The sequence below is a fragment of the Anomaloglossus baeobatrachus genome, chromosome 1 (assembly GCF_048569485.1).
Source record: "Anomaloglossus baeobatrachus isolate aAnoBae1 chromosome 1, aAnoBae1.hap1, whole genome shotgun sequence".
Lineage (NCBI taxonomy): Eukaryota > Metazoa > Chordata > Amphibia > Anura > Aromobatidae > Anomaloglossus > Anomaloglossus baeobatrachus.
This window is the reverse complement of record NC_134353.1, coordinates 833,759,739-833,785,339: the sequence shown is the minus strand read 5'-3', so window position 1 is coordinate 833,785,339 and position 25,601 is coordinate 833,759,739. Positions and strand designations below refer to the sequence as shown.

General features: G+C 47.8%; 1 protein-coding gene and 1 non-coding gene across 2 annotated transcripts; both read left to right on the top strand.

Moving 5' to 3' along the window:
- The first annotated feature begins 3,288 nt into the window (after window positions 1-3,288).
- COX7C (cytochrome c oxidase subunit 7C) lies at window positions 3,289-22,600 on the top strand. Its single transcript, XM_075325130.1, has 3 exons — window positions 3,289-3,433; window positions 19,344-19,482; window positions 22,520-22,600. Exons 1-2 carry the CDS (start codon window positions 3,356-3,358, stop codon window positions 19,458-19,460), a joined length of 195 nt encoding a protein of 64 aa, XP_075181245.1. The 5' UTR covers window positions 3,289-3,355; the 3' UTR covers window positions 19,461-19,482; window positions 22,520-22,600.
- LOC142258798 (small nucleolar RNA Z39) lies at window positions 22,005-22,066 on the top strand. The gene has a single exon (XR_012727871.1). It is a non-coding gene; the product is annotated as a small nucleolar RNA Z39 (small nucleolar RNA).
- Window positions 22,601-25,601: the final 3,001 nt, after the last annotated feature.

Genomic DNA, 25,601 nt, shown 5'->3' with positions numbered 1-25,601 from the left:
GGGATAATATGGAGAGGCTCAGTGTGGAGGGAATGTTATAAAGGGGCACTGGGGGAGGGGGAGATTATGGAGAGCCTGAATATTTGGGAGACAGTAGGGAGAGAGGCAGAGTGGGGGAAATACTATAGAGAAGAGCTGTGTGGGGGGATATTATGGAGAGGGGCAGTGCGGGGGATATTTTGTGGAAGAAGCACAGCGAGGAGCAATTATTTTTTCAGGAGTGCAGCATAGGAGATATTGATTTTCATGGAGCAGTATAATTATACTTTTATTTTTAATGGCACCGTGTCAGGAAATGTTGCTGAAGATGGAGAAGAAAGAAGTCTGCAGAGATAAGATCTGGGCGTGAAATCTCATCATGGCGTCTTTACTACATGAAGACAAAATGGACGGTAACAACTTAAAGCAGCCAAGATGTCCGATATGTGATAGTCACTATGTCTCATCAGTACTGTGGTGTCTGTATGGTCCATAGTCTGATGATGACTGGTAACAACTCTCCGTATCTCCTTACCATTGTTAACGACATACTGGGATTTGTAGGTTCAAGCAATACATGTATAGGGTGGACATGACATTTGATCGCTGCACTATGCTTGGTGCTGTATACATGTACTGATAGTGATTCTGGTGCTGCATTCCTGTACTGATGGTTATTCTGGTGCTGCACTCATGTACTGACGGTGGTTCTGATCTTCTTCACATATAGCAATCCATGACGTGTTTCATGGCTATTTTAGCATGCGTTAACACTGAATTTTTTTGGAGCAGAAACTGAGCAGAATCTCTCCAAATCCTCTTTTCAATATTTAAACCTTGGTTCTCATGATATATGAACATACTGATGATGTATTCTTGTAAATACCTTTACATTTTTTGTGGCCCTTGGGATTGATTCAGTAAGACAATGTGGTGCTTGGTACAAAAAAGAATTGAAGCAGTAGCACTTTCTCGCATTTGCTTCCAAGTGTCCTTTATTGATTTCACCGAATGACGGGGTGCAGGGAAGGGAGAGTGGGGAACATCCGGACAATAGCCGTTTCGCACCTGTCAGGCTGCGCTTCAACAACTTTAGTATTGAATCAACCTACAGGTGCACAAATCTGCTATGTGGCCAATATACAGACATATACATACACGGTGTGACAGCATACTGCAATTAATGAATACATGAGCTCCAATATTGCTGTAAACATTAAAAACATAAGGAACTTGGTTAGCATTTCTTTTATAAAAGAGCGTAAAAGCCCTATATTTTTTTATTTGTTATACTACATATTGGAGTCTGGATCTTTTACTTGTGAGCTCTGCCTGGTTCACTTTTCACTCCCCATTCATATAGGCTGGTTTTGGTACATGGAGAGGCAGGATAATAGTGTTAGGAATCATCCATGCTTAGGTACACCTTGACATGGTTGGAAGGGTTTTGCACTTTTTAACTAAAAAATGGTATCTTAAATGTTTAATATTTACAGCATTACTGAAACTCATGTACTCATTAATCGCAGTATGCTGACACACTGTGTATATATACGTCTGTATATTGGCCACATAGCGGATTTGTGCTCCTGTACAGTGATTTAATACTAAGGTGTATGAGCCCTATATTTTATTTCTTTTATTACTGGAAGGGGGCCAGGATGGAGGACACTATACCAGGAAGGGGCCCATGATGGAAGACATTATACTGGGAAAGCCCCCTGGATGGGGAACATTATACCGGGAAGGAGCCCAGAATGGGGGGCATTATACTGGGACGGGGCCCAGGATGGAGGACATTATACGAGGAAGGGGTCCAGGATGGAGGACACTATATTAGAATGGGGCCCAGGATGGAGGACATTATACCAGGAAGAAGCCCAGGATGAAGGACATTATACGAGGAAGGGGCTCAAGATGGAGGACATTATATCAGAGAGGGGCCCAGGATGGGGGACATTATACCAGGAAGGTGGACATTATATCAGAAAGGGGCCCAGGATGGAGGGCATTATACCATAAAGGGAACCATGATGGAGGACATTATACCTGGAAAGGCCCCAAGATGGAGCACATTATACCGGGAAGGGTCCCATGATGGGGGACATTATCCCAGGAAGGGGGTCATTATCCCAGGAAGAAGACATTCTATCAGAAAGGGGCCCAGGATGGAGAACATTATACCACAAAGGGCCCCAGGATGGAGGACATTATACCTGGAAAGGCCCCAGGATCAGAGACATTATACCGGGAAAGACCCCAGGATGGGGGGACATTATACAAGGAAGGTGGACATTATATCAAAAAGGGGCCCAGGATGGAGGGCATTATACCATGAAGTGATCCAGGATGGAGGACATTATACCTGGAAAGGCCCCAGGAGGGGGCACATTATACTGGGAAGGGTCCCTGGATGGGGGATATTATACCGGGAAGGAGCCCAGGATGGGGGACATTATCCCAGGAAGGGGCCCAGGATGGGGGACATTATCCCAGGAAGAGGCCCAGGATGGGGGTCATTATCCCAGGAAGAGGACATTCTATCAGAAAGGGGCTCCAGGATGGAGAACATTATACCACAAAGGACCCCAGGATGGAGGACATTATACCGGGAAAGGCCCCAGGATGGGGGACATTATACTGGGAAAGGCGCCAGAATGGGGGACATTATACCAGGAAGGGCCCCAGGATGGGGGACATTATACTGGGAAAGGCACCAGGATTGGGGACATTATACCAGGAAGGGCCCCAGGATGGGGGACATTATACTGGGAAAGGCGGCAGGAAAAGTGACAGTAAAGGAGGGAGGACATTACATTATATGGGTGAGGAGGGAAACACGTATGTCTATAGAATTTAGACAAGGGCCTATACATACAAATGTGTAGGCTCAAAATTTTGCACCAGCCCTTCAGCCTCTAGTTACACCATTGATTGGGGTTGAGGTTTTCTTTATTTGATGCCATTCCTTTATGTGCAGATAATGAGTTTCAACATTTCCAAGCCGTGCACTCCTATTTTAGTGTTTATAGGTCACTTCTGACATTTTCCTCTTTCTGCTCTGCCTGAACCAAGTTTTAGCGCGAACACGCCGATAACCTTCCGTCCTCCTGACCTTCAGTCCTGCACGTTCTCGCCCTGCACGTACTAAGCGAGCACGACGGAGCGGAAGAGAGCGCTCGGGTCCGCGGGAGATGTAGTTTTCTGCCATTCAGCCACTATAACAATTAATGGGTGAGAGAAAAGTCAGAAACTACACATCCCAGAATTCACCGGTAGCACAGCCGGATAGCGCTTCCGGCCCCTCCCTTCGCTATAGCGGAAGTAGTAGAGCTGGAGGTTACAGCCGGAGCGCAGAGTCTCCTTGTCAGCCATCATGTTCGGTCAGGCTGTGCGCAGGTTCACCACCTCTACCATCCGCCGCAGCGGCCACTATGAGGAGGGCCCGGGCAAGGTACATGAGGAGAGCGAGTAATGGCGGTTATTTCCGGGGTTTCTGTATGTTTGCGCGGCCTATGTGGTGTCTGTGAGGCCTCTGTGTGCGGGGTGGGTTGTCCGGTGTGATGGCGGTACCCCTGGATTATGTGCGGGCAGTGCTGATGGCGGATATCTGTGAGGAGCCGGCCAGCAGTGTGTGAAGATCTGATCCGGCGGGCAGCCGTCACCATGGAGACTCGGGCCTGGTAAGGAGGTGCCTGGCTGGTGCGCCTGTATAAGACCACGTGGGGCTGACACCTGGGGTGAGCGGTCACCTCTGATGGCCGCATGTTAGGTGTATGGAGCCGGTGCTCTGCCTCGCTGGAGGATAGACATTGCCTGGGAAATCCCTGTAATGGAGGCTTTGTGTTAACTTATGCAGCTGAAAGGGAGCAGACCTGTCCCTTATTGTGATCCCCAATGGGGACAGTGGTGTATGTAAAGCACTATGGAATTAAGAGCGCTATATAAATAAATATATTTAAGATTAATTGAAAGTGTAGGAATAAAATGTAATCTCTGTTGAGCTTTCTCCTCAAACTGAAAAATGCTGTAAAGGTCATTGTGTGAAGTATCTGGTGGTACACCAAACCCCCAACTGGTCCTGCAGTGTGCAACCCCCCCCCCCCTCCAACTGGTCTGGTGACGTGGGCCCCCACTGATCCTTTTATGTCTATGGAGGGATGCACAATGAATGAGACAGCTGTGTATGAGGGACACTTGATCCACTGCAGGGCCCTGTTCTTCATATCTGTGGCTTTCCCACTCTTCTGCAGGAGTTTATATCCACTGGGCAGTTTTAAAGGGAACCAATCACCAGGATTTTTGTATATAACTTAGTGCCAGTATAGCACTGGCTTTATCAGCCTGATTCTATACAGACCTGTAATGGTCAGCTCAGATATTTAGGTTTGCTATCCAAGAAAGTGAAGTTTGTAAAATGATCAGCTTCTTGAGTGACAGCAGCAAAGGAGCAGATATATTCAGTTATCCCCTCCCTCTGTTAGAATTAGCATAAAAATCATAAACTATTCACTCTGTCCTAAGGGTACTTTCACACTTGCGTTGTTTTCCTTCCGTCACAATCCGCCCTTTTGGAAAATAGCGGAACCCGTTAACTGATTCTGCTGTTTCCCATAGACTTGTATGGATGACTGTGCCAAAAGGACCTGCGTTGCTTCCGCTGGGCGATGCTGCGTTGCTTCTGCCCAGCGGGAGGAACGCAACATGTAACGTTTTTTTTGAGCAGCGGAATCCTTAGGATTTCACTGCGCATGCTCTCTCTGGCTCCCTGCACCCCTAACCAAGATAAATATCGGGTAACCAAGCAAAGTGCTTTACCCGATATTTACCCAGGCCACGTGTGCAGGGAGCCCGACACTTCCCCGCTCGGCTCCGCCCCCTCCCGCACTCTACATACATACATACATACATACATACATACATACATACATACATACATACATACATACATACATACATACATACATACATACATACTCACTCATCTGTCCTCAGCGCCATGGCTCCATCCACTCCGCACTCCTCCCCCCGCACACATTCTCGGTGGCCGAGCGATCAGCTGATCGTTCACAATAGTCTGCCGCCGGTAAACTGTAAAATAAAAAAAAAAATTAAAAACGGATTCTGTTTTGTAGCATCTGTTGTGCCACTATATGCAACACATCCATTGCATCCGTAACACAACGCAATGCAACGGATACCGTTCAACGCTAGTGTGAAACTAGCCTGTGAAGACATAACCATGTGACCTGGTATCCAGCTTTGGTGGCTGAGGCCCCGCCCCTTCTGGTCACATGGGTATGACCTCACACAGGTCCTGCTAGACAAAGTGAGTCGTTTGTATAATACTTATGCTAATTCTAACAGAGGGAGGAGATAATTATGAATATATGATCTGCTCCAGTGCAGCTGTCACTCAAGAAGCTGCTCATTTTACAAACTTTACTTTCTTGGATTTCAAAACCTAAATATCTGAGCTGACCATTACAGGTATTTAGAGACTCAGCATGATAGTGCCAGTATAGCACTGGCTTTAGGTTACATAAGAAAATCCTGGTCAATCTTAGGCTAAGTTCACATTTCCGCTAAAATCTATCAGTCACAATCCGCTGCTCTTGTAAACAGCGGAATCCGTTTAGCGGATTCCGCTGCTCCCATAGACTTGTATGAGCAGCGGATTGTGACTGATGATGCTGCGTTGCACCCTCCGCCCGACTGATCAGTCGTGGAACGACTGACCGCCGGGCGGGAGGAACGCAGCATGTAACGTTTTTTGAGCAGCGAGATCCGTCGGATTTCGCTGCGCATGCTCTCTGGCTCCCTGCACACGTCACCAGCTTTGGTTGGTTACCCGATATTTACCCTGGTTACGGTGCAAGGAGCCAGCACTAAGCGGTGTAGGCCCGTAACCAAGGTAAATATCGGGTGCTTTGCTGTTACCCGATATTTAGGCTGGTTACGTGTGCAGGGAGGCCGACACCTCCCCGCTCGGCCCCGCCTCCTCCCGCACTCCGCACATGTATGTACACACACACACACACACACCTGTCCCCAGCCATGCAGACAAGCACTGACACCCTCGTCTGGCCCCCTCCCGCACTTTGCATGTGCACACACACACATACATACATACATACATACATACATACATACATACATACATACATACATACATACATACATACATACATACATACATGCACATACACACACTCACTCACAGATACACTCACCTGTCCCCAGTCATGCAGACCGCAGCACTTCCACTGACATCCTCAGTGCCTGGCCCCGCCCCCCGCTCGGCTCCGCCCCCTCCCGCACTTTGCATGTGCACATACATACATACACACACACACACACACACTCACTCACTCACTCACTCACTCACTCACTCACTCACTCACTCACTCACTCACAGATACTCACCTGTCCCCAGCCATGCAGACCGCAGCACTTCCACTGACATCCTCAGCGCCTGGCCCCGCCCCCCGCTCGGCTCTGCCCCAGAACTCCGCCCCCCGCACACAACGGAATTCGACAAAGAATTCTGTTCTTTGTCATCCGTTGTACAGCGTTGAACAGCGCATCAGTCACATGCGTCAAGCGACGCATGTGACTGATACAAATCAACGGAAATGTGAACTTAGCCTAACTGACACACACTGATGATCCCTCTAGGGACGGCATCCTAAAGGCACACAGTTACTAGATGAGTTTTCCCGTGTATATAGTCCAATGCCGGCATCCACACTGATGATTTTATCCCACAAGCCTTTTTCAAATGTAATTTGACATTTACATTTGAAGGGTTAAGTTCAAATAGGGCTGATACCACAAGTATCTGTACAAAGCTGGCAGCAGAAAAATAACATGTCCTCTCTATGCCAAATCTCAGCTTATGTATCATCTCACCGTGAGCGGTCTGCGAGTCCTTCATTGAAGATTACATGTGATCACCTGTAAGTCACACTCCCACACACCTCACCATGTGCTGCAGTGTGATTGAGCGTCCACAGGGCCCATAACCTGAGTGGAAAGAATCTTCTGCAATCCACATGAGCTGCTTGTAGATTGTACTGCAGACAGTTAAATCTGCAGAATAAATGAACATATTGTAGATTTACACTTAAGGTACCGTCACACTAAGCAACTTACCAGCGATCCCAACAACGATAGGGATCGCTGGTAAGTTGCTAGGAGGTTGCTGGTGAGATGTCACACTGCGACGCTCCAGCGATCCCACCAGCAACCTGACCTGGCAGGGATCGCTGGAGCGTCGCTACACAAGTTGCTGGTGAGCTCACCAGCAACCAGTGACCAGCCCCCAGCGCAGCGTGGAAGATGCTGCGCTTGGTAACTAAGGTAAACATCGGTAACCAACCCGATATTTACCTTGGTTACCACCGCACGGAGCTACACGTGCAGAGAGCAGGGAGCAGCGCACACTGAGCGCTTGCTCCCTGCTCTCCTAGTTACAGCACACATCGTGTTAATTACCCGATGTGTACTGCAGATAAATGTGCACAGAGCATGGAGCAGCGCACAATGCTTAGCGCTGGCTCCCTGCTCTCCTAGTTACAGCACACATCGGGTTAATTACCCGATGTGTACTGCAGCTAAATGTGCACAGAGCAGGGAGCAGCGCACAATGCTTAGCGCTGGCTCCCTGCTCTCCTAGCTACAGCACACATCGGGTTAATTAACCCGATGTGTGCTGCAGCTACATGTGCACAGAGCAGGAGCCGGCACTGACAGTGAGAGCGGCGGAGGCTGGTAACAAAGGTAAATATCGGGTAACCAAGGTAAGGGCTTCTTGGTTACCCGATGTTTACATTGGTTACCAGCCTCCGCAGAAGCCGGCTCCTGCTGCCTGCACATTTAGTTGTTGCTGTCTCGCTGTCACACACAGCGATCTGTGCTTCACAGCGGGAGAGCAACAACTAAAAAATGGCCCAGGACATTCAGCAACAACCAACGACCTCACAGCAGGGGCCAGGTTGTTGCTGGATGTCACACACAGCAACATCGCTAGCAACGTCACAAAAGTTGTTCGTTAGCAGCGATGTTGCTAGCGATGTTGCTAGCGATGTTGCTTAGTGTGACGGGGCCTTTAGGCTGTGTTCACACACTGCCTTTTTTACCTGCGTTTTTGCTGCAGAAATTTCTTGAAATTCTTGTAACCTTTCTGCAGACATTCCCCAGCCAAACCTATGGCAAAAAAAAATTAGCTGTGCGCACAGTTTTTTTTCTTAAGAAAATTCTTTCAGTAGATTTTCTTAAGAAAAAGAATGAGCATGTCACTTCTTTTCTGCAGCTAACTGCGTTGGTTACCATAGATAATGGCACAATAACGCAGGGAGCAACCAGCGGTAAAAACGCAGGTGCGCTAATCCTTCACTCAAGAAATTTTCTTAAGAAAAATCCTTTTTCTAGTGTGCACATAGCCTCTCTCTGCAGGGCTGTGTGTAGTTATTTTTCACACGTCATGTGGATGACATTTAATGGATTTAACGTTCAGACCTGCCTGCCCATATATATGGTTAGGGGGTGGCCTTACTTACAGATTCCCTTTAAATTAAAGGGGTGATCTGACACCTAATATGTATTTTCTAATTAGCCTTACCCCCTAAACTGTTTTGTAATTATATCTTATACAATTCCTTTGTTTTCCCTATTTCTAAAGGTCCCCCCCCCCCCTCCACTAACTGTGAGGTTTTGTTTGAGAAGTTTTCAGAGGTTGACTTCTCATGTCCCTTTTGAGAAGTCGGTGTCAGAACAGTACAAACATGAAGTGTTCTCCTATTGGCTCGGCAGATTTTATTTTTTCTTCTTTAAAGAAGTTGTCCAGTTACCAAAACTGATTTTTTTTTTTTTTTTTTTTTTTTTATAAATCTTGCTAATATGTGCCCCTCAACACATCTATTATGTTTTTTCAGCAAAATTAGGTTTTATTGTGCACTAGCAGCACATGCTCATTGCTGGCTCCAGCTCTGATGGGGTTAATCTCTCCTCTGACTTCCTGTGTTCAGTTCCAACAAGTTCCAGAATTCTTTGTGGTTCTAGGGCGGTGTCTAGCTTATCTAACACACCCCCCTCAGATCTCCACCCAAAGCCTCCTCCCTGCCTCTTCCCTGTGTGGATGAGAGAAATCACACAGACATCCGAAGCTGCCAGCTCTGCACACAACCAGGGGAAGAAAGTGTGTGTGTGTGTGTGTGTGTGTGTGTGTGTGTACAGAAATTGATTATTAGCCGGCGCAACATGTGAAAAAAATAATTGGGGAAAAAAAGTGAGGGGGTGATATTGCTTTTTTTCCCTCTTGCCTAGTCTGTCGTCCATATCATCCGCAAACCGCATATGACCGGATCCTGTGGATTAAATGTGCAGCGCATGCAACCGTTATTTTACCGGATGCTTCTGCAGCGGGACACAGAATTTATCGCCCGGCGCTGGAGTCAGCTGACTCCTGATCTCACAGCCCGCACACGCTGCAATGGCTGCAGGTGGGTTCCTTCACATGACCGTTCCGTGTGTCCTGGTCAGTTCCTGTTTCTCTAGTCCCTTCCACGACAGCATAGGAGGTTGTCTCTCCACGCCCTAATTGGGACAGGAAGTTCAAGAGGTTTAAAAGGACCCTCCCACAGCCAGTGTCTTTCCTGTCCCCATGGGGCATGGAGAGGTTTTGTTTTTCTCCTATGCTGTGGTGGCCGGCGAACTACAGTATATTTTTTTTTTTTTTTTTTCCCTTCTTCCCCTGTTACCTTAAGCCGGACAGCATCGGTCGGGCCTTCACCGCTCCTCCCTTGCTGTTCCCTCACGCTGTGGGGGACCACTGCTCCAGCCTTCCGGATCCTCCTGAGGGGTGATGCAGGCTGTTGAGCTCTCCGGCCGGCGTCCTCCCTGAGCCGCCGGCCGCTTCCCGCATGCACGCTGCCGGAGCGATCCGGAAGTGCTCCCGGGGGCGGGACTTCCGGTCTTGCGGACTTCCGGTCGAGCGCTTCCGGTTTGCGGAGGCAGCGTGGAGGCACGCCGACGGTGACACGGCCTGCCCAGGACCGGATGCGGGAGGCGGGGAACGTGCACCGTCACTGGGGGGGCAGGCCCTTTTGCATAAGGGCTGCCACGAAGACATCAGATCATGGTAAGCAACCGTGCTCCCTGTCATGTCTTCCGCTGCAGCTGCATCTGCAGAACCCAGTGTGCCCCCTGCTACTGTGAGTATGGAGGGGATGGTCCCTTGGACATAGGTCTCATCAGATGATTTATGGCTCTATGGTCTGTGTTTTCTAGGAGGACAAGGCCACCAAGAAAACTGACAGAAATGAAAAATCAGAGAAGCCTGAGAAGTCAGAAAAAGCTGACAAGTCCGATAAGCCTGATAGACCTGACAGAGTGGAAAAAATTAAAAAATGTCCTATCTGTATAAAGAAGCTCCCTGCAGTATGGGATAAAAAGCTTTGCCAGCAATGTACGGACCAGATTATTAGGGCCGAACAACCATCTCTGATAGATGAGTTGCGGTCCATGATGAAACAGGAGATTAGGGCCTCTCTGGCCTCCCTTCCTGTTCCTGGCCCTGCTCCTGGACCCTCTCCTCCAAAAAAGAGGAGACTCCAGTCGACCCCATCTGATCAGGAGGACGCTGATTCCACCTCTGAGGGTCCTGATGAAGGATTTCCATCTGGGGGGTCTGACCAGTCCTTTCTATTTCACTCAGAAGAGTTGGGGGATCTTATTGGGGCAGTTCGGAGCACTATGGGTTTAGAGGAAGTGCAGTCTCTTCCTTCAATCCAGGACGAAATGTTTGCTGGCCTGAAGTCACCCCCCCTCCTCCACTCGGCAGTTTCTCGGAGTGCTGCTGGACTCCGACAGACAGGCATCTTTTCTCCCAGAGGGCCACAGGATAGCTCTGTTAGCCAAAATATCAAAGCTTCGCAGGCAGGCTCGCCCGACGCTTCGAGCGGCTATGTCAGCTCTGGGTTCCATGACATCCTGCATTCCTTCAGTCAGGTGGGCTCAGGCCCATTCTCGGTGTCTCCAGGATCATATCCTGGCACATTGGGACAGACTCCCGTCATCCCTAAACAGAAGGTTTCGCCTCTCGGAGTCCGTCTCCTCATCCCTTCTCTGGTGGCTGAGTCCCGCCAACCTGCAGGTGGGGGTTGCCTGGACTCAGAAACCCCTGGTTACACTGACCACAGATGTCAGCCTACGAGGATGGGGGGCAATGGTGGCAAATTCCCCATTTCAAGGGGTCTGGAGTCCTTACGTCAGCTCCCAATCCTCCAACTACAGGGAGCTCAGGGCAGTCAGGGAAGCCCTCCTTGCGGCTCAGGACCTCGTCCGGGACTCTCACGTCCTGGTATATTCAGACAATGTCACAACAGTGGCACATCTCCGCCATCAGGGCAGTACACGCTCAGGCGCCCTGAAGTCAGTATCCTCCCGAATCTTTCAATGGGCAGAACAATCTCTGCTCTCCCTTTCTGCGGTCCATCTGAAGGGCTCCCTCAATCTTCAGGCGGATTTCCTGAGTCGTCGGGATGTTCATCCAGGGGAATGGAGCCTGGATCAGGCGGTGTTCTGCTCTCTAGTGGCAAGATGGGGTGCACCAGAGGTGGACCTCTTTGCCTCGGCAGGGAATCGCAAGGTCGCAACATATTTCTCCCTGAACCCAAGGGACGAGGCGTTAGGGGTAGACGCTTTCTGCCACAGTTGGTCCTTTCGCCTCGCTTACGCGTTCCCCCCCCCCTCTTCCTCTTCTCGCACGGGCCCTGAGGAAGATCAGAGACGAGGGGGTCCCAACTATACTGGTAGCCCCTCTGTGGCCCCGGAGGAGTTGGTACAGCCTGGTCATGACGCTAGGAATCGACGGCCCAGTCCTCTTAGGTTCGGACCCCAGCTTACTGTCACAGGGTCCGATTTTCCATCCGGCTCCCCAGAAACTCAACTTGGCTGCCTGGCTTCTGAGGCCCGGGCACTGAAGGCCCAAGGGCTTTCTGACAAAGTTGTGGCTACGCTACAGAAGAACCGTAAACCTGTGACTAATAGTATATACAACAAAATCTGGAAGAGATTTTCCTCCTGGTGTGGTTCTCGGCCTCCTGACCCTCTTCGGCCTAATATTGCGCAGATTCTGGCCTTTCTCCAGAGTGGTTTAGACTTAGGTCTTAGGCCTAGCACCCTGAAAGTTCAGGTGTCAGCACTCAGTGCAGTCTTTGACACGGCTCTGGCAGATCATCGTTGGATCCGTCGGTTCTTTGTGTCCGCTAGTAGACTCTGTCCACGTCAGAGGGTCCTGACGCCTCGCTGGGATCTCAATGTGGTCCTTACAGGGCTATCTCAGTCTCCGTTTGAACCTCTGTGCTCTTGTAACATTCGTTCCCTTTCTCACAAGACTGCTTTTCTTGTGGTTATTACATCTGCTCGCAGAGTCGGCGAACTTCAGGCTTTGTCTGTTAGGGAACCTTACCTGACCATCAGAGATGACAGCATTGTTTTTCAGCTGGACCCTTCCTTCCTTCCCAAGGTGGTTTCGGATTTTCACCGTTCGCAGTCCATCGTCCTGCCTTCCTTCTGTCAGAATCCTCGGACTCCGGGTGAGGAAGTGTTTCATTCTTTGGATGTCCGTCGGATAGTGTTGCACTACCTAGAGGTTACTGCTTCTTGGCGCCTTGATTCTAACCTGTTCATCCAGCCCTTTGGCCGCAATAAGGGCAAGAAGGTGGCTAAGAGTACAGTCGCCAACTGGATTGTGCAGGCAATTAGAGATGCATACCTCGCTCAGCATCTCTCTCCACCTACTGGATTCACGGCGCACTCCACCAGGGCTACCTCTGCCTCCTGGGCCGAACGGGCAGGGGCCTCCCCTGAGCAGATCTGCAAGGCGGCTACGTGGTCTTCGCTCCATACTTTCACGAAGCATTATCGTCTGGATCTGGATTCCAACAGGGATTTGGCCTTTGGCAGAAAAGTCCTGCAGGCTGTGGTCCCCCCCCTAGGTATCAATTCTTTGGTATTCCTCCTATGCTGTCGTGGAAGGGACTAGAGAAATAAGAATTATTCTTACCGATAATTCGGTTTCTAGGACCTTCCACGACAGCAGGTAATTCCCTCCCCTATGTATTCATATATTCCTGAATGTGTAGTACTTCTCATATGCTATGGATTCTTTGTAAGACACTGGCTGTGGGAGGTGGGAGGGTCCTTTTAAACCTCTTGAACTTCCTGTCCCAATTAGGGCGTGGAGAGACAACCTCCTATGCTGTCGTGGAAGGTCCTAGAAACCGAATTATCGGTAAGAATAATTCTTATTTTTTTGCGGCCCCACAGACAGGACCATCTTTTCAATGTCTTTTGTGTAGGATCGGATGGCACGCAGTAGCACTTCCATGTGCATCCGATCCTACAAAAAAAAACACATCGGATGCCGTATGTCCGCTCCGTTATTATGGAACATGTCCTATTCTGTTCCGTAATAACGAACCGTGACTCAATAAAAGTCAATGGGTCCGCAATATTCCCGGAAGCAACACGGAAGCACTTCCATGTGACTTCCGTTGGGTGCCCGTGCAGTCAGTGTCCCGCTCCAGCCCCGCAGCTGCCCGCTCAGCAGTGTCAGCAGCGGGCCCGCACTGCAGTGTCAGCAGCCGCGGGGATGACAAGCACTACCGTCAGGAGGTTAGTAAGTTCATTACATACGGTGATGAAGTCCTGCCCTCCTGACGTCAGCGGTCGTCACTACCTTCTATGTCCGCCGCTTGTCACATCACCTCTCGCTGTCGACCCGAGACTGCGACTAGTGGTAACGTCACGGGCCGCTCGCGATACTTTGTTTTTGAAGGCGGCGGTCATTGAACTCGGTGACAGCGCTGCTGTCAGTTCAGCGATCATCGCAGGTAATATTCCTCGCTTACCTCCTGATAGCAGCACTCGTCATGCCCTGCAGTGACCTGGGCTGACCTATTGATGTTAGCTCAGGTCACTGCACGGCTTTTGGTCCATGCGATACATCTGCATGGAGAGGTGCGTGCTGCAGAACAAGTAGCCCCCTGAAAACTCTCTGGCGATTGGGCCCCTTATTAAATATCGTCTCCTGATGAACCCCAGTGGATGTAATGGGGAGAAACGCGTCGAGACTTTGTGATTTTATAGTATTGGGTTGAGGACCATGAAAGCCGAGACACCTTCACCTCAAGGGAGAAACAAACGCTAACCAATTTTTGACCTGAATTATCTCAGATAAGTGTATACTATTTTCTATATTCCCTCACTATTTGATGGTATAACCCCTTAGACTACCCGATAAGAAGGGAGCATAGGGATATCATAGGAGGGAAAGCCGCCGAGGAATGGGGGCACCTTTTTACCGTTAGGGTGCGTGTAACCTTGGTTATATCTCCATTGGCAGGTAGAGGAAAGAGAGAAGGAGGGTCATTTAGAGATTTTTCCAACTGTTGAATCCCATAAGAGTGATATAAAATTGGAACAACCGCTGTGTTCCGTAGGTGAATACTATTGAGGCTGTATCATGGTCCTGGGATGTTTTGTGTGTGTCACACTTCACAGGTGGAATTCTAAATTGTTTTAATCTTTCATTAAAAATTGTTTTTAGACATACTAATTGAGGTAGGCTTGGGTGTAACTATTTGATATACTACCTTTAAACTGTTTTCTAAGTGTAACATTCTGTTCTTCATTGACTGGGACATTGACTATGGTATGGATCATCGTGGGACCCCCTTGTATTACACCAGACCTGGATTTGTTTTTCTTTCTAATAAATTGGTGAAAGAGGGAATGTGTTGGGGAGTGTTTTTTCAAATAAAAATGTTTGTTGTCTTTTTTTTTTTTTTTTTTAATTACTGCCTGGGTTGGTGATGTCGGGTATCTGATACATGCCTGACATCACTAACTCCAGGGCTTGATGCCAGGTGACATTACACATCTGGTATTAACCCCATATATTACCCCGTTTGCCACCGCACCAGGGCAACGGGATGAGCTGGCGCGAAGCACCAGGACTGGCACATCTAATGGATGCGCTACTTCTGGGGCGGCTGCAGCCTGCTATCTTTAGGCTGGGGAGTGTCCAATAACGGTGAACCTCCCTAGTCTGAGAATACCAGACCACAGCTGTCCGCTTTACCTTGGCTGGTGATCCAATTTCGGGGGATCCCGTGTTTTTTGTTTTAAATTATTTAGTTAATTTAAAATAACAGTGTGGGGGGGGGCCTCTATTTTGGATTACCAGCCAAGGTGAAGCTGCCAGCTGTGGTTTGCATGCTGCATCCGTTTGCTTTACCCTAGCTGGCTACAAAAGATAGGGGGACCGCATGTCATTTTTTTTTTTTTTTATTTTTTTTTTGGCTAAATACAAGACTAAGCACCTTAGTGCCACATGACAGTCACAAAAGGGTGCCAGCTTAGAATATGCAGGGGGGTAGGACATTATATATGTCTTTCTTATCTATCTATCCAGCCCTCCATTCATTCATTCATCCCTCTATCCCTCTGTCTCTATATCTATCTATCTATCCATCTCTATATCTACTCATCTATTTATCTTTCTTGCTGCTTCCGTTTTTTGCGGTCCGCAAAAAAACCCGGAAGGCACGCAGATGTCACACGGATGCTACTAGGATGCATCCATGAAACAAAAGGACCGTTTTTTGTGGCCCGCAAAAAACGGAACGGTCATGTGAATGTAGCCTTAATAGCAGTCGCTGCCTGCTGCCGGTCACATGTGACCGTGTGCGGGCTGTGTGTACAGGAGTTCAGCTGAGCAGATCAGCTGACTCAAGTGTCGGCCGATCAGGCTGGGGCCACACGGGGATTACTGCGATCCCCTTGCATTACACTTGGCTCACGCTCAGTACAGCAGAGCTGAGTGTCATGCGTGTGTCCCTGCGACTGAGGTCCGACTGCGATCAGACCTCAGCTGCGGGTGGCGGTCCGCCACTCGAGGCGTGGGCCAGCACTGAGGAGTGGTGGGAGGGATTTCTCTCCCTCTCGCCTCCGTAGTCCACCGATGTACCGCAAGTGCAGTGCGATTTTTTTCTCTCACCACATACACTTGAATGGGTAAAAGAGTCTTGCATTACAGTAGTAGCATGCTGCGATTGTTTTCTCGGTCCAATTAGGGCGGAGAAAATAATCGCTCATGTGCGCTAACACACAGGCTAATATTGGTCCGAGTGGAATGCGATGTTTGATCGCACTCCTCTCGTGCTGTTTTTCTCGCCGTGTGGCTTAGACCTTAATTGTTCTATGTCCCCCTGCATCCATCGCAGTGTGTGCAGGCTGGAGTTCAGCTGCGTTCAGATCAGCTGACTCCAGTGCTGGACTGAACTCAGCTGACCTCACAGCCCGTACATGCTGCAATGGATGCAGGGGGACACAGAACAAGTAATCGGCCGACACTGGAGTCATCTGATTACTTGGGATGAATTGAGCAGTAAAATGCTCTGGTGCTCGATGGGCGAAGCCCATGTCGATTTTTTTTAAAATTCACTAAAAAAAAAAATCACATTGTTTGTGGGCTCCCGCTGCATTTTCTATTGCTAAGGGTAACCCAAGCAGCTACTGGCTGCTAACCCCCGCTGCTTGGTGTTACTTTCACTGGCAATAGAAATCCAGGGAAGCATTTTTTTTTTTTTTTATATAAAGGTTTTTGCCTGAACTTTTTTTTTAAAAATGACGTGGGCTTCGCCATATTTTTGTATGCTAGCCAGGTACAGCAGGCAGCTACGGGCTGCCCCCAACCCCCAGCTGCCTATTTGTACCCGGCTGAAAACCAAAAATATAGAGAAGCCCTTTTTTTTTTTTTTTATTTCATGAAATAATTAAAAAAAAAAAATGACATGGGCTTCGCCGAATTTTTGAGTCCAGCCAGGTACAACTAGGCAGCTGGGGATTGGAATCCGCAGTGAAGGGTGCCCAAACTTTCTAGGCCCCCCGCTGCGAATTGCAGTCCACAGCCGCCCCAGAAAATGGCGCTTTCATAGTAGCGCCATCTTCTGGCGCTGTATCCAACTCTTCCAGTGGCCCTGGTGGCAGGTGGCACGCTGGGTAATAAGGGGTTAATACCAGCTATGTTTTACCAGCTGGTATAAAGCCCGAGATTCTTAATGTCAGGCCAAGTTTGACCTGGCCATTAAGAATCTCCTCCAATAAAGGGTTTAAAAAAGAGAAAAATACTTTATTAGAAATAAATACACAGACACAGTAGGGACTCCATGTTTATTACTCCCTCTCACCCCTCCACGATGGAGAGAATTCTGTACTGACCATGCCAGGAGAGAGCGAGGGGGGGGGGAGGAAAAGAGAGCGAGTGGGGGGGGAGGAAAAGAGAGCGAGTGGGGGGGGAGGAAAAGAGAGTGAGTGGGGGGGGAGGAAAAGAGAGCGAGTGGGGGGGGAGGAAAAGAGAGCGAGTGGGGGGGAGGAAGAGAGAGCGAGGGGGGGGAGGAAGAGAGAGCGAGGGGGGGGAGGAAGAGAGAGCGAGGGGGGGGAGGAAGAGAGAGCGGGGGGGGGGGGAAAGAGAGAGCGAGGGGGGGGGGGGAAAGAGAGAGAGAGCGAGGGGGGGGGAAAGAGAGCGCGAGGGGGGGGGGGGAAAGAGAGCGCGAGGGGGGGGGGGGGGAAAGAGCGCGGGAAAAGAGGGGAGATGAGAGAGGGATAAGAGTGGGGAAAGAACGGGGGGGGCAGAGGTGCTCTGTCTCCACTCTGTGACTTGTGGTGCAGGTGACAGAGTGCAGACAGTTGGTCCCATGCAGCAGGACAGGTGGCAGAGCACAGCGGTGACATGCCTGTCAGGGTCTTGCTGCTGGGAGGAGCAGATGATCACACTGCCCGACACCGGACGCTCTCCTGACATCGCAGCAGAGCGGGCGGGTGGAGAGTGTGAGCACATACTTACGTGCATGGGGGGATTCAGCTGAAGAACCTCTTCCCCCCCCCCCCCCCCACCCCCCCCCTTCCCCCCCTGTACTGCACACTGGCGCCCCGTGCCTCACCATCTGCAGGACGCCGGCTCCACACTGACGTCCTTCGGATCCTCCCCTCGATACTGGGCTGTGATGTGCGGTAGTCACCGCCCACAGCCCTGTCACTCAATCTGAGTGGTGCAGCCTCCTCTGACGTACCCGTCTTGTTTTGAGAGCCCGGAAATGCCGGGACGTCAGAGGATACTGGCGGGCACAGCTCCAGGGGGTCATGTGTCCGGCACTGAGCGTGCAGGATAGCGCCGCTCAGTGCCAGAACTGGAAACAGAAGACAATGGAGAAAACGCCTAGAAAGGTAAGTAGAACTCCTACAGAAAATAAAAAAAATGGGTGAACCACCCCTTTAATCTGAGAGCAGCACGATGTAGGGAGAAGGGACCCTGCTACCTGTGACGTCACTTACTGGGCTTTTTGCTGCAGTTTTGATAAAATTTCTGTTTTATCTGCTGCAGATCTAGCAGTTCTCTGAATGCTGAGCTCTGTGTAACCCTCGCCCACCCCACTGTTTGGCTGCTTTCAATCTACAACGAATCCGCGGTGAGGTTATACAGAGCTCATTAATATTGAGGACTACATGACAGCAGGATTACTAGTCCTCCAGTGATAATCTGCTGCTGATAAAACTATCAAAACTCCAGCAAACAGCCCAGTAAGGGACACATCACTGGAATGGAATCACTGTATGTCTTCTTGCTCTCAGATTAGGTGTCGAGATTCTTTTTCAGGCCTGTCATTTCAGGTTGTGATAACTCAAGTTAGGTAGTAAGGCCTAAGCCACACGGCATGAAAATTGGACCCAGTGGAATGCGACAAAACATCGCATTCCACTCGGATCAATATTAACCTATGTCCCAGCACCCATGAGCGATTTTTCTCTGCCCCAATCGGACCGGGAAAACAATCGCAGCATGCTGCGATTTGTAGTGCGAGACTTTTTCTCGCACCCATTCCAGTCTATGGGGCAAAAGAAAGATCGCTCTGCACTCGCGGTACACCGGTGTACCGCAAGAATGGCAATAGCCGGCTACAGAGGAGAGAGAGAGAAAAATCCCTCCCTCCCCTCTGCAGCGCCTGCCTGCCCCTCATCGCTGGCCTGCCCCTCCTCATTGCCGGCCTGCCCCTCGCAGCTGAGGTCCGATCGCATCTCAGTCGCAGTGACACTCGCATGACACTCGGCTCCTGCTGTGCTGCCAGCGTGAGCCGAGAGTCACGTGAGGATCTCAGTAGTGCCCCGTGTGGCCCCGGCCTAACATCCATTTCTTACCACCTCATACATATGCAAACCTTTTTGTCTTCTGATGTTAAACAGTTTTTGTTTCATTCATTTGCTCATTTCTTTTTCCCATTTTTGTCCTTTCTTTACAGAACCTTCCCTTTTCAGTTGAGAACAAGTGGAGGCTTCTAGCCATGATGACAGTCTTCTTCGGCAGCGGTTTCACTTTTCCCTTTATCATTGTCAGACATCAACTGTTGAAAAAGTAACTTGAATGAAGAGAATGTAAAGGTACGTGACCTGGGTGTACTACCGTGGGCATTTGTGTGGTTCAGTTTATTGGAATCCTATGCAGCTCCAGTCCTGTCTGTCATAGACTATATAGTCATACTGCTCGCACCTCTTATTAGCTACTAACTGCAGGATTTTACTTAGTGAGGCGAGTGGTGTCAGTGTTTTTAGATGCTAGAAAGTGCTGACGTTATTAACCCCTTAACGATCCATGACATACTGTGTACGTCATGGATCGTGTGAGGTTAATCCCCGCCCCCTGCCGTGGGCAGGTCGCGGCGATCCGCGCACATATCAGTTGTTTTCAACAGCTATCATGTGTGCCTGCAAGTCGTGGGTGGAATCGCTTCCACCCGCGACCGTTAACCCCTTACATCTCGCTGCCAAAATCTGTCAGATATGTATATGCGCGCTGCCATGACAGTGACTTACCCCGCCCCCATCGGAAGTCTTGTGACTGTCGGTGGTTGCCATGGTAGCACAGGGTCATGTGATGACTCCTGTAGCTAACATGAGTCACTTCCTCTCAATGCCGGAATACAGCCGGCATTGAAAGTAAAGTACCAAATCTGCAGTTCTCAGCTCTGTAGCTGTGATCTGCAGATAGGGCAGAGCGATCGGATTGCTGAACGCTATAGCCCCCTAGTGGGACTAGTAAAATAAAAAAAATTTTTAAAAAATTTAAAAAAAAATAAAAACTAAGTTCAAATCACCCCCCTTTCACCCCATTGAAATTTAAAGGGCTAAAAAAATATACACTTGGTATCGCCGCGTTCAGAAATGCCCGGTCTATCAAAATATAAAATCAATTAATCTGATCAGTTAACGGCGTAGTGGCAAAAAAATTCCAAACGCTAAAATTGTTTTTTGGTCACCGCAAAATGCAATAACAGGCGATCAAAACGTAGCATCTGCACAAAAATGGTACCGTTAAAAACGTCGGCTCGACGCAAAAAGTAAGCCGTCACTAAGTCTCAGATCCCGAAAAATGAGAACCCCACGGGTTTTGGAAAATGGCGCAAAACGTGCGCCACTTCTTTTGGACAAGCTTGTGAATTTTTTTTAACCCCTTAAATACAAGTAAACCTATTCATGTTTGGTGTCTACAAACTCGCACTGACCTCAGGCATCACAATGACACATCAGTTTTACCATATAGTGAACACTGTGCATAAAATATCCCAAAAACTATTGTGCGATCACACTTTTTTTTTTGCAATTTTTCCGCACTTGGAATTTTTTTGCAGTTTTCCAGTACACTATATGGTAAAACTTATGGTTTAATTTAAAAGTACAACTCGTCCTGCAAAAAACAAGCCCTCATATGGCAAGATTGACAGAAAAATAAAAAAGTTACGGCTCTCGGAAGAAAGAGGGGGAAAAAAACAAAACGGAAAAACACAAAATACCCGGGGGCTGAAGGGGTTAAAGGGAGTTTCATCAGTTTCAAGTTATCCCCAGTCTATATCATTAAAGAATAATTTGGTGATTGCTGCGGGTATAACGTTTGGTACCCCCGGTGATCCTAAAAATGGGCCTCTGCAGAACCCCGTCATGAAGCAGCAGAGGTGCTCACGCTCGGCCTTTGCTTTAGTCGTTGTCAGTGAGACTGCTGGAAATGGCTGAGCTCTGTACTGGCTGTCGCAGGATCACTGGGATTATCCACTACCCGTCGCTAGACCGGGGGATGGCTTTCTATATTCGGAAAGCCAATTAATTTGCTATTTAAAGTTTCAGTATCACGAGGATCCGTTACTTGGTAAATTAAAGCCTGTTACTCTACGTTCCCCCAGCACATTGCACAATACTCCTTGTTTTGCCCACAGTACGTTTCCACATGGGATGAAAGTGGTGATACTGCATCTTTGAGCTTCCTCCCTCTGTCTAGAATACTGAGGGCTGAGATCCTGACCTCTTGTCAGCTGCCAGTTATTTCAAGGACAGTAATGTCCTACATAACTATGAAATACCTGTACACTGGTCTGAGAGACAAAACCCAAGTGGCTCTACAACCTGAAACTGCAAACCTGGCTAAAGAGCTCTCCTCTGCATATGTTCCCGTCGGTCTTCATTTGGATATCTACAATAGATAATTCTTAGAGCTGGTGTGAACCAGTGTGCACGTCCCATTCCATCGGTCATGAAGGTCGTCTGTGGCTGCAGGAATGGGAGAGGGAATACAGCCTCTTGCCTTTCCTTTTGATTTGCTGGCCAATCACTGTAGCGCCAAGCCGGCTAATTCAAAGGAGCTGCCACAGACCCATCGTGGCCGATGTCATGTGCAAATAAATTAGCAGTGAACAATAATTACCGATGTAATTTACATTGACTAAATAGACTTGTAAAAATATTCAGAGAATGAATATCCTCCCATCCATGAGGGGCCTAGTGTGGCAGATCTGGAGCAGCGCTGCGTGCCTGGAGTAGCACCGTGACTGCTCCCTCACTTTGTTATAAATGGACTGCACTTTACAGACGAGCAGATTGTCACTTGAGTACTGCGGGTTTCCAATTAGTCATATGTGCACGTGATGATGACATGTAACTATGAAAATTCATGATCCTGTAAACGCTTTCTGATGCACATATCACTCTTAGGCTATGTTCACACGTCGTCTGAACACTTCTTCTTGACACTTCATTTGTTCAGTTTGGAGGAACATTTAAATGGAATTTGCACAAAAAAATTGTTGTATATCTCAAGCATAGGGACCTATGAGTTAGTATTATGGGGTTAATTTGGTTCCGTTGTGTTCACTCTTGGAGTGGAAGGAGTGCAGTGTTCAGAATTACTTCTGTTCTAAAGAGTGACACTTAACAGAACCTAGACTGACCCCTTTAATGTCGCCTCTGCTTTTGTTTGCATCAGTTTTGTAATGGATCCATTTTGGATGGTAATTCGTATGTTTATATTCCATTTGTATGTCCCTTCTGTTCTGCAGCAGTGTGAACATGGCCTTTAGAGATTTATAGTTTGCAAAGGTCTTGAAATTGGGTAAAAACTAAAACTTATTTTTTTCTATTTTTTTTTTTTCAGGTGCAGTGGACCGTCTGAAGCAAATCTAAATATTCCACCATGCTAGACATGGGTTGTAAATAAATAAACTAATGACTACAATTACCTGCCTTGTGTAAGTTATTTATGGGATTATAGGAAACTTGTCACTGTAAAAATTGCTTTTCCAATATTCTCCCATTATGTTATGGAGGAAGATGAAGATATGTTTGCTAGAAAAGCGGCAGTGTGATTAACATAAAAACAAGTGAGAAAATACCATGCAATACGTACGTACCATACTATGACATGTAGATAACATTGGGAACTTGGTTAAATGGTTTTGATCATGAGAGCATAAGCCATCCCACCGCAATAATTTTTGCAGTTCCCCCTCACTAAGTGCTACGGTAGAAGGCCTCAAAATAGATGGGTGCAGAACAGGACCCAGATATGACAGGTTAAAATCTGCATGTGGAATGCTATATGAACAATAGACACAGCCCAAAAAGGCGGGCCCATGTGTGTATATAGATATATAGATAGCTAAAGCAAAATAGAAGAAATGAACTGTAACACCCTCTGGACCCTTAATACAACAATATGCAGTGATTGACATAAATTAAAAGAATGAGCCGGCTCACTTGTTGGTATAAGTGCAATGTGTAGGTGCACGTTCACATTGGCCATTAACAGATTGAAACTAAGAAAAACAAATTCGTAATACCCTTCAATAAGTAAATATATGTAACTAACACAGGCGGGTACTTGGGCAGATGTTAAATGGTCAGGTCTAGGTCCAGCTTTGCCCTGCCTTACAGCCTCCTGGCTCATGTAGTTGGGTAAACTAGAAGAGTTGGGTCCATCCTGATTAGGTACAGCTTGACTCAGTGGGATGGGTTTTATTATCAAAATGCTGTCCATTATGTACCCTATTATTTGCATGTACTATTTACTTACTGCAGGGTATTCGACCATTAACAGGCAGGACCTAAGAATAAGAGTGTGAATGTGCACCAACACGTTGCACTTATACTAACAAGTGAGCCGGCTCATTCTTTTGTTTAATTTATTTCAATCCCTGTATTTTGTTGTTTTAAGGGTCTAGAGGGTGATCTTATCCGTTGCTGACCGGCTTCCCTGTATGGGTATACATACAAAGATAGCTGTTCATCACGGAGTAGGAACCACAACTGGTCATCTGAGCCAAGAAGGAGCAGTGACTTACCTGAATAGATTGGGAGTCTGGTACCAGTTCTTAGTTTCACTGACCCCTTAAATTTGGTTGTTAATCTGCACCAAATGTCAGCACTGATGACACTAGAAAACCCAAGCACCAAAATCCTCACAGAAACCGGAATCACTTTCCACTGTTGCTACTTTACTAATTAAAGCTGCCTCCTGTCTGGACAGGTCACTGACCCATGAGCAAGCGAGGGGCAGGAGAGCAGTAAGTCCACAGCCGCCCACTGTACTTCCAGCTAATTAGCATAGATTTTCAGCTATGGATTTGCCATTAATTTATGCTATAAAACCTGATTACATTCTTTTAAAGGGAACCTGTCAGATCACAGCTCCTAAGGTGTATATCTTATGTAGGTGCCCAGCGGTTACTACTGCAGCGCTCAGTTGTGAAAGGATTGGAGGTCCTCTTGTTCAACCACTGCTAAATGCAGTCTGATAACCTAGCTCTGTACTCGTTTATCTCCTGCACTCCCATTCATGAATGGAGTAGATGATGAGTGTGCGACTCTGCTCCATTCTGAGGAGGTTCAGCAAAAGTTGCAGCACTGGTTGTTCCTGTGGTCAGACATCCGCCACTTAGCATCCAGCAATTTCTATACCTTATGTAAGAGGGGTAGCTTAAAATCTTTGAATTATCGTTGTAATGTATTAATGGCATTTTTACCTAGTTCTAAGTTGATTGCTGTAAATCGTCATCCTTTTTGTTTTTTGTTTTTTTTTCTTGTGTTCCATTTGTGGTTCTGGCTTACAAGTACGGATATTAACTGTAGCAATGTTGGTTTGGATTTACTATAAATTCATTATCCAACAAAAAGAACTCGTGGTCGATAATTGTGTCTTTAGGTGGTCATCCTTAATAAAGGGAACAGGGGGAGGCCCCAAAGGATGATTAGACAGCATACTCCCAAGGAATAGTTGTATACACAGAGAACAGGAATCAAAGGTGCTGGCAGTGGATCAACATGGACTGGGATGGAATAAAGTGCCACAGTACATGTTGATCCATTGCAAGCATCCCACATGTTGTAAAATGATACATTTTTGGTCTTTTTGGAAACCGTGTGTTGGTCTTTCATACCGTGCCGCTTTTTTGTCCTTAGCAAATGTTTCTATATTGTTTTGAAATAAAATAATGTTTTATATGTACTTTAAATTCCTGTTCTTTCTTTTTGTGTATATAACTAACTATAAATTCATTGTAGCAGAGAATGCTTAAGTATGAGAGTCAATCTGTCTAGGTTTACTGATAACTTTAAAGTTATTGAAATTCAGCGATCATTAAAATCTTATTCAGAACCTTATAATGCAGGAAGATCTGTTGACTTAAAGTTGTTGTCTACTACTTTTACATTGATGGTCTATCCTTAGGTTGGTTCATCAATGTTTGATCACCCCGCCGATCAGCTGTTCTCGATCCCGGCAATGGTAGCAGGCAGCCAGAGCTGCTCTGTCTTCTGAGGGTGACTGCGGCCGGTACTACACATCCACCTCCTATTGATCTGAATGATAGGCAGATGTGCAGTACTCAGCCGTGGCCACTATCAGAAGACTGAGCAGCTCTGTAACTGAGCATTTCCTGCTGCTTCCTGTGCTTCAGGACGGCTGATCAGTGGAGGTGTGTGGGGCTTGGACCCCAAGAGATCAGACATTGATGACGACCTATCCTAAAGACAGGCCTTCATTGTAAAAGTATGGTAAGTCTTTAAACTGTGGGGGTCTGGAGCTTGCAGAATTCTGGATGCTAAAATCCAATCACCAAATTGACACGTTTTGTATGCGTAACCAAAGAATAAGGCCCAGTGCCCACGCTGCAGATTTTCAGAAATCTGCAGCAAAATCTGCATGTCCATTGTGAAGCCAGCAAAGTCTGAGAATTCAG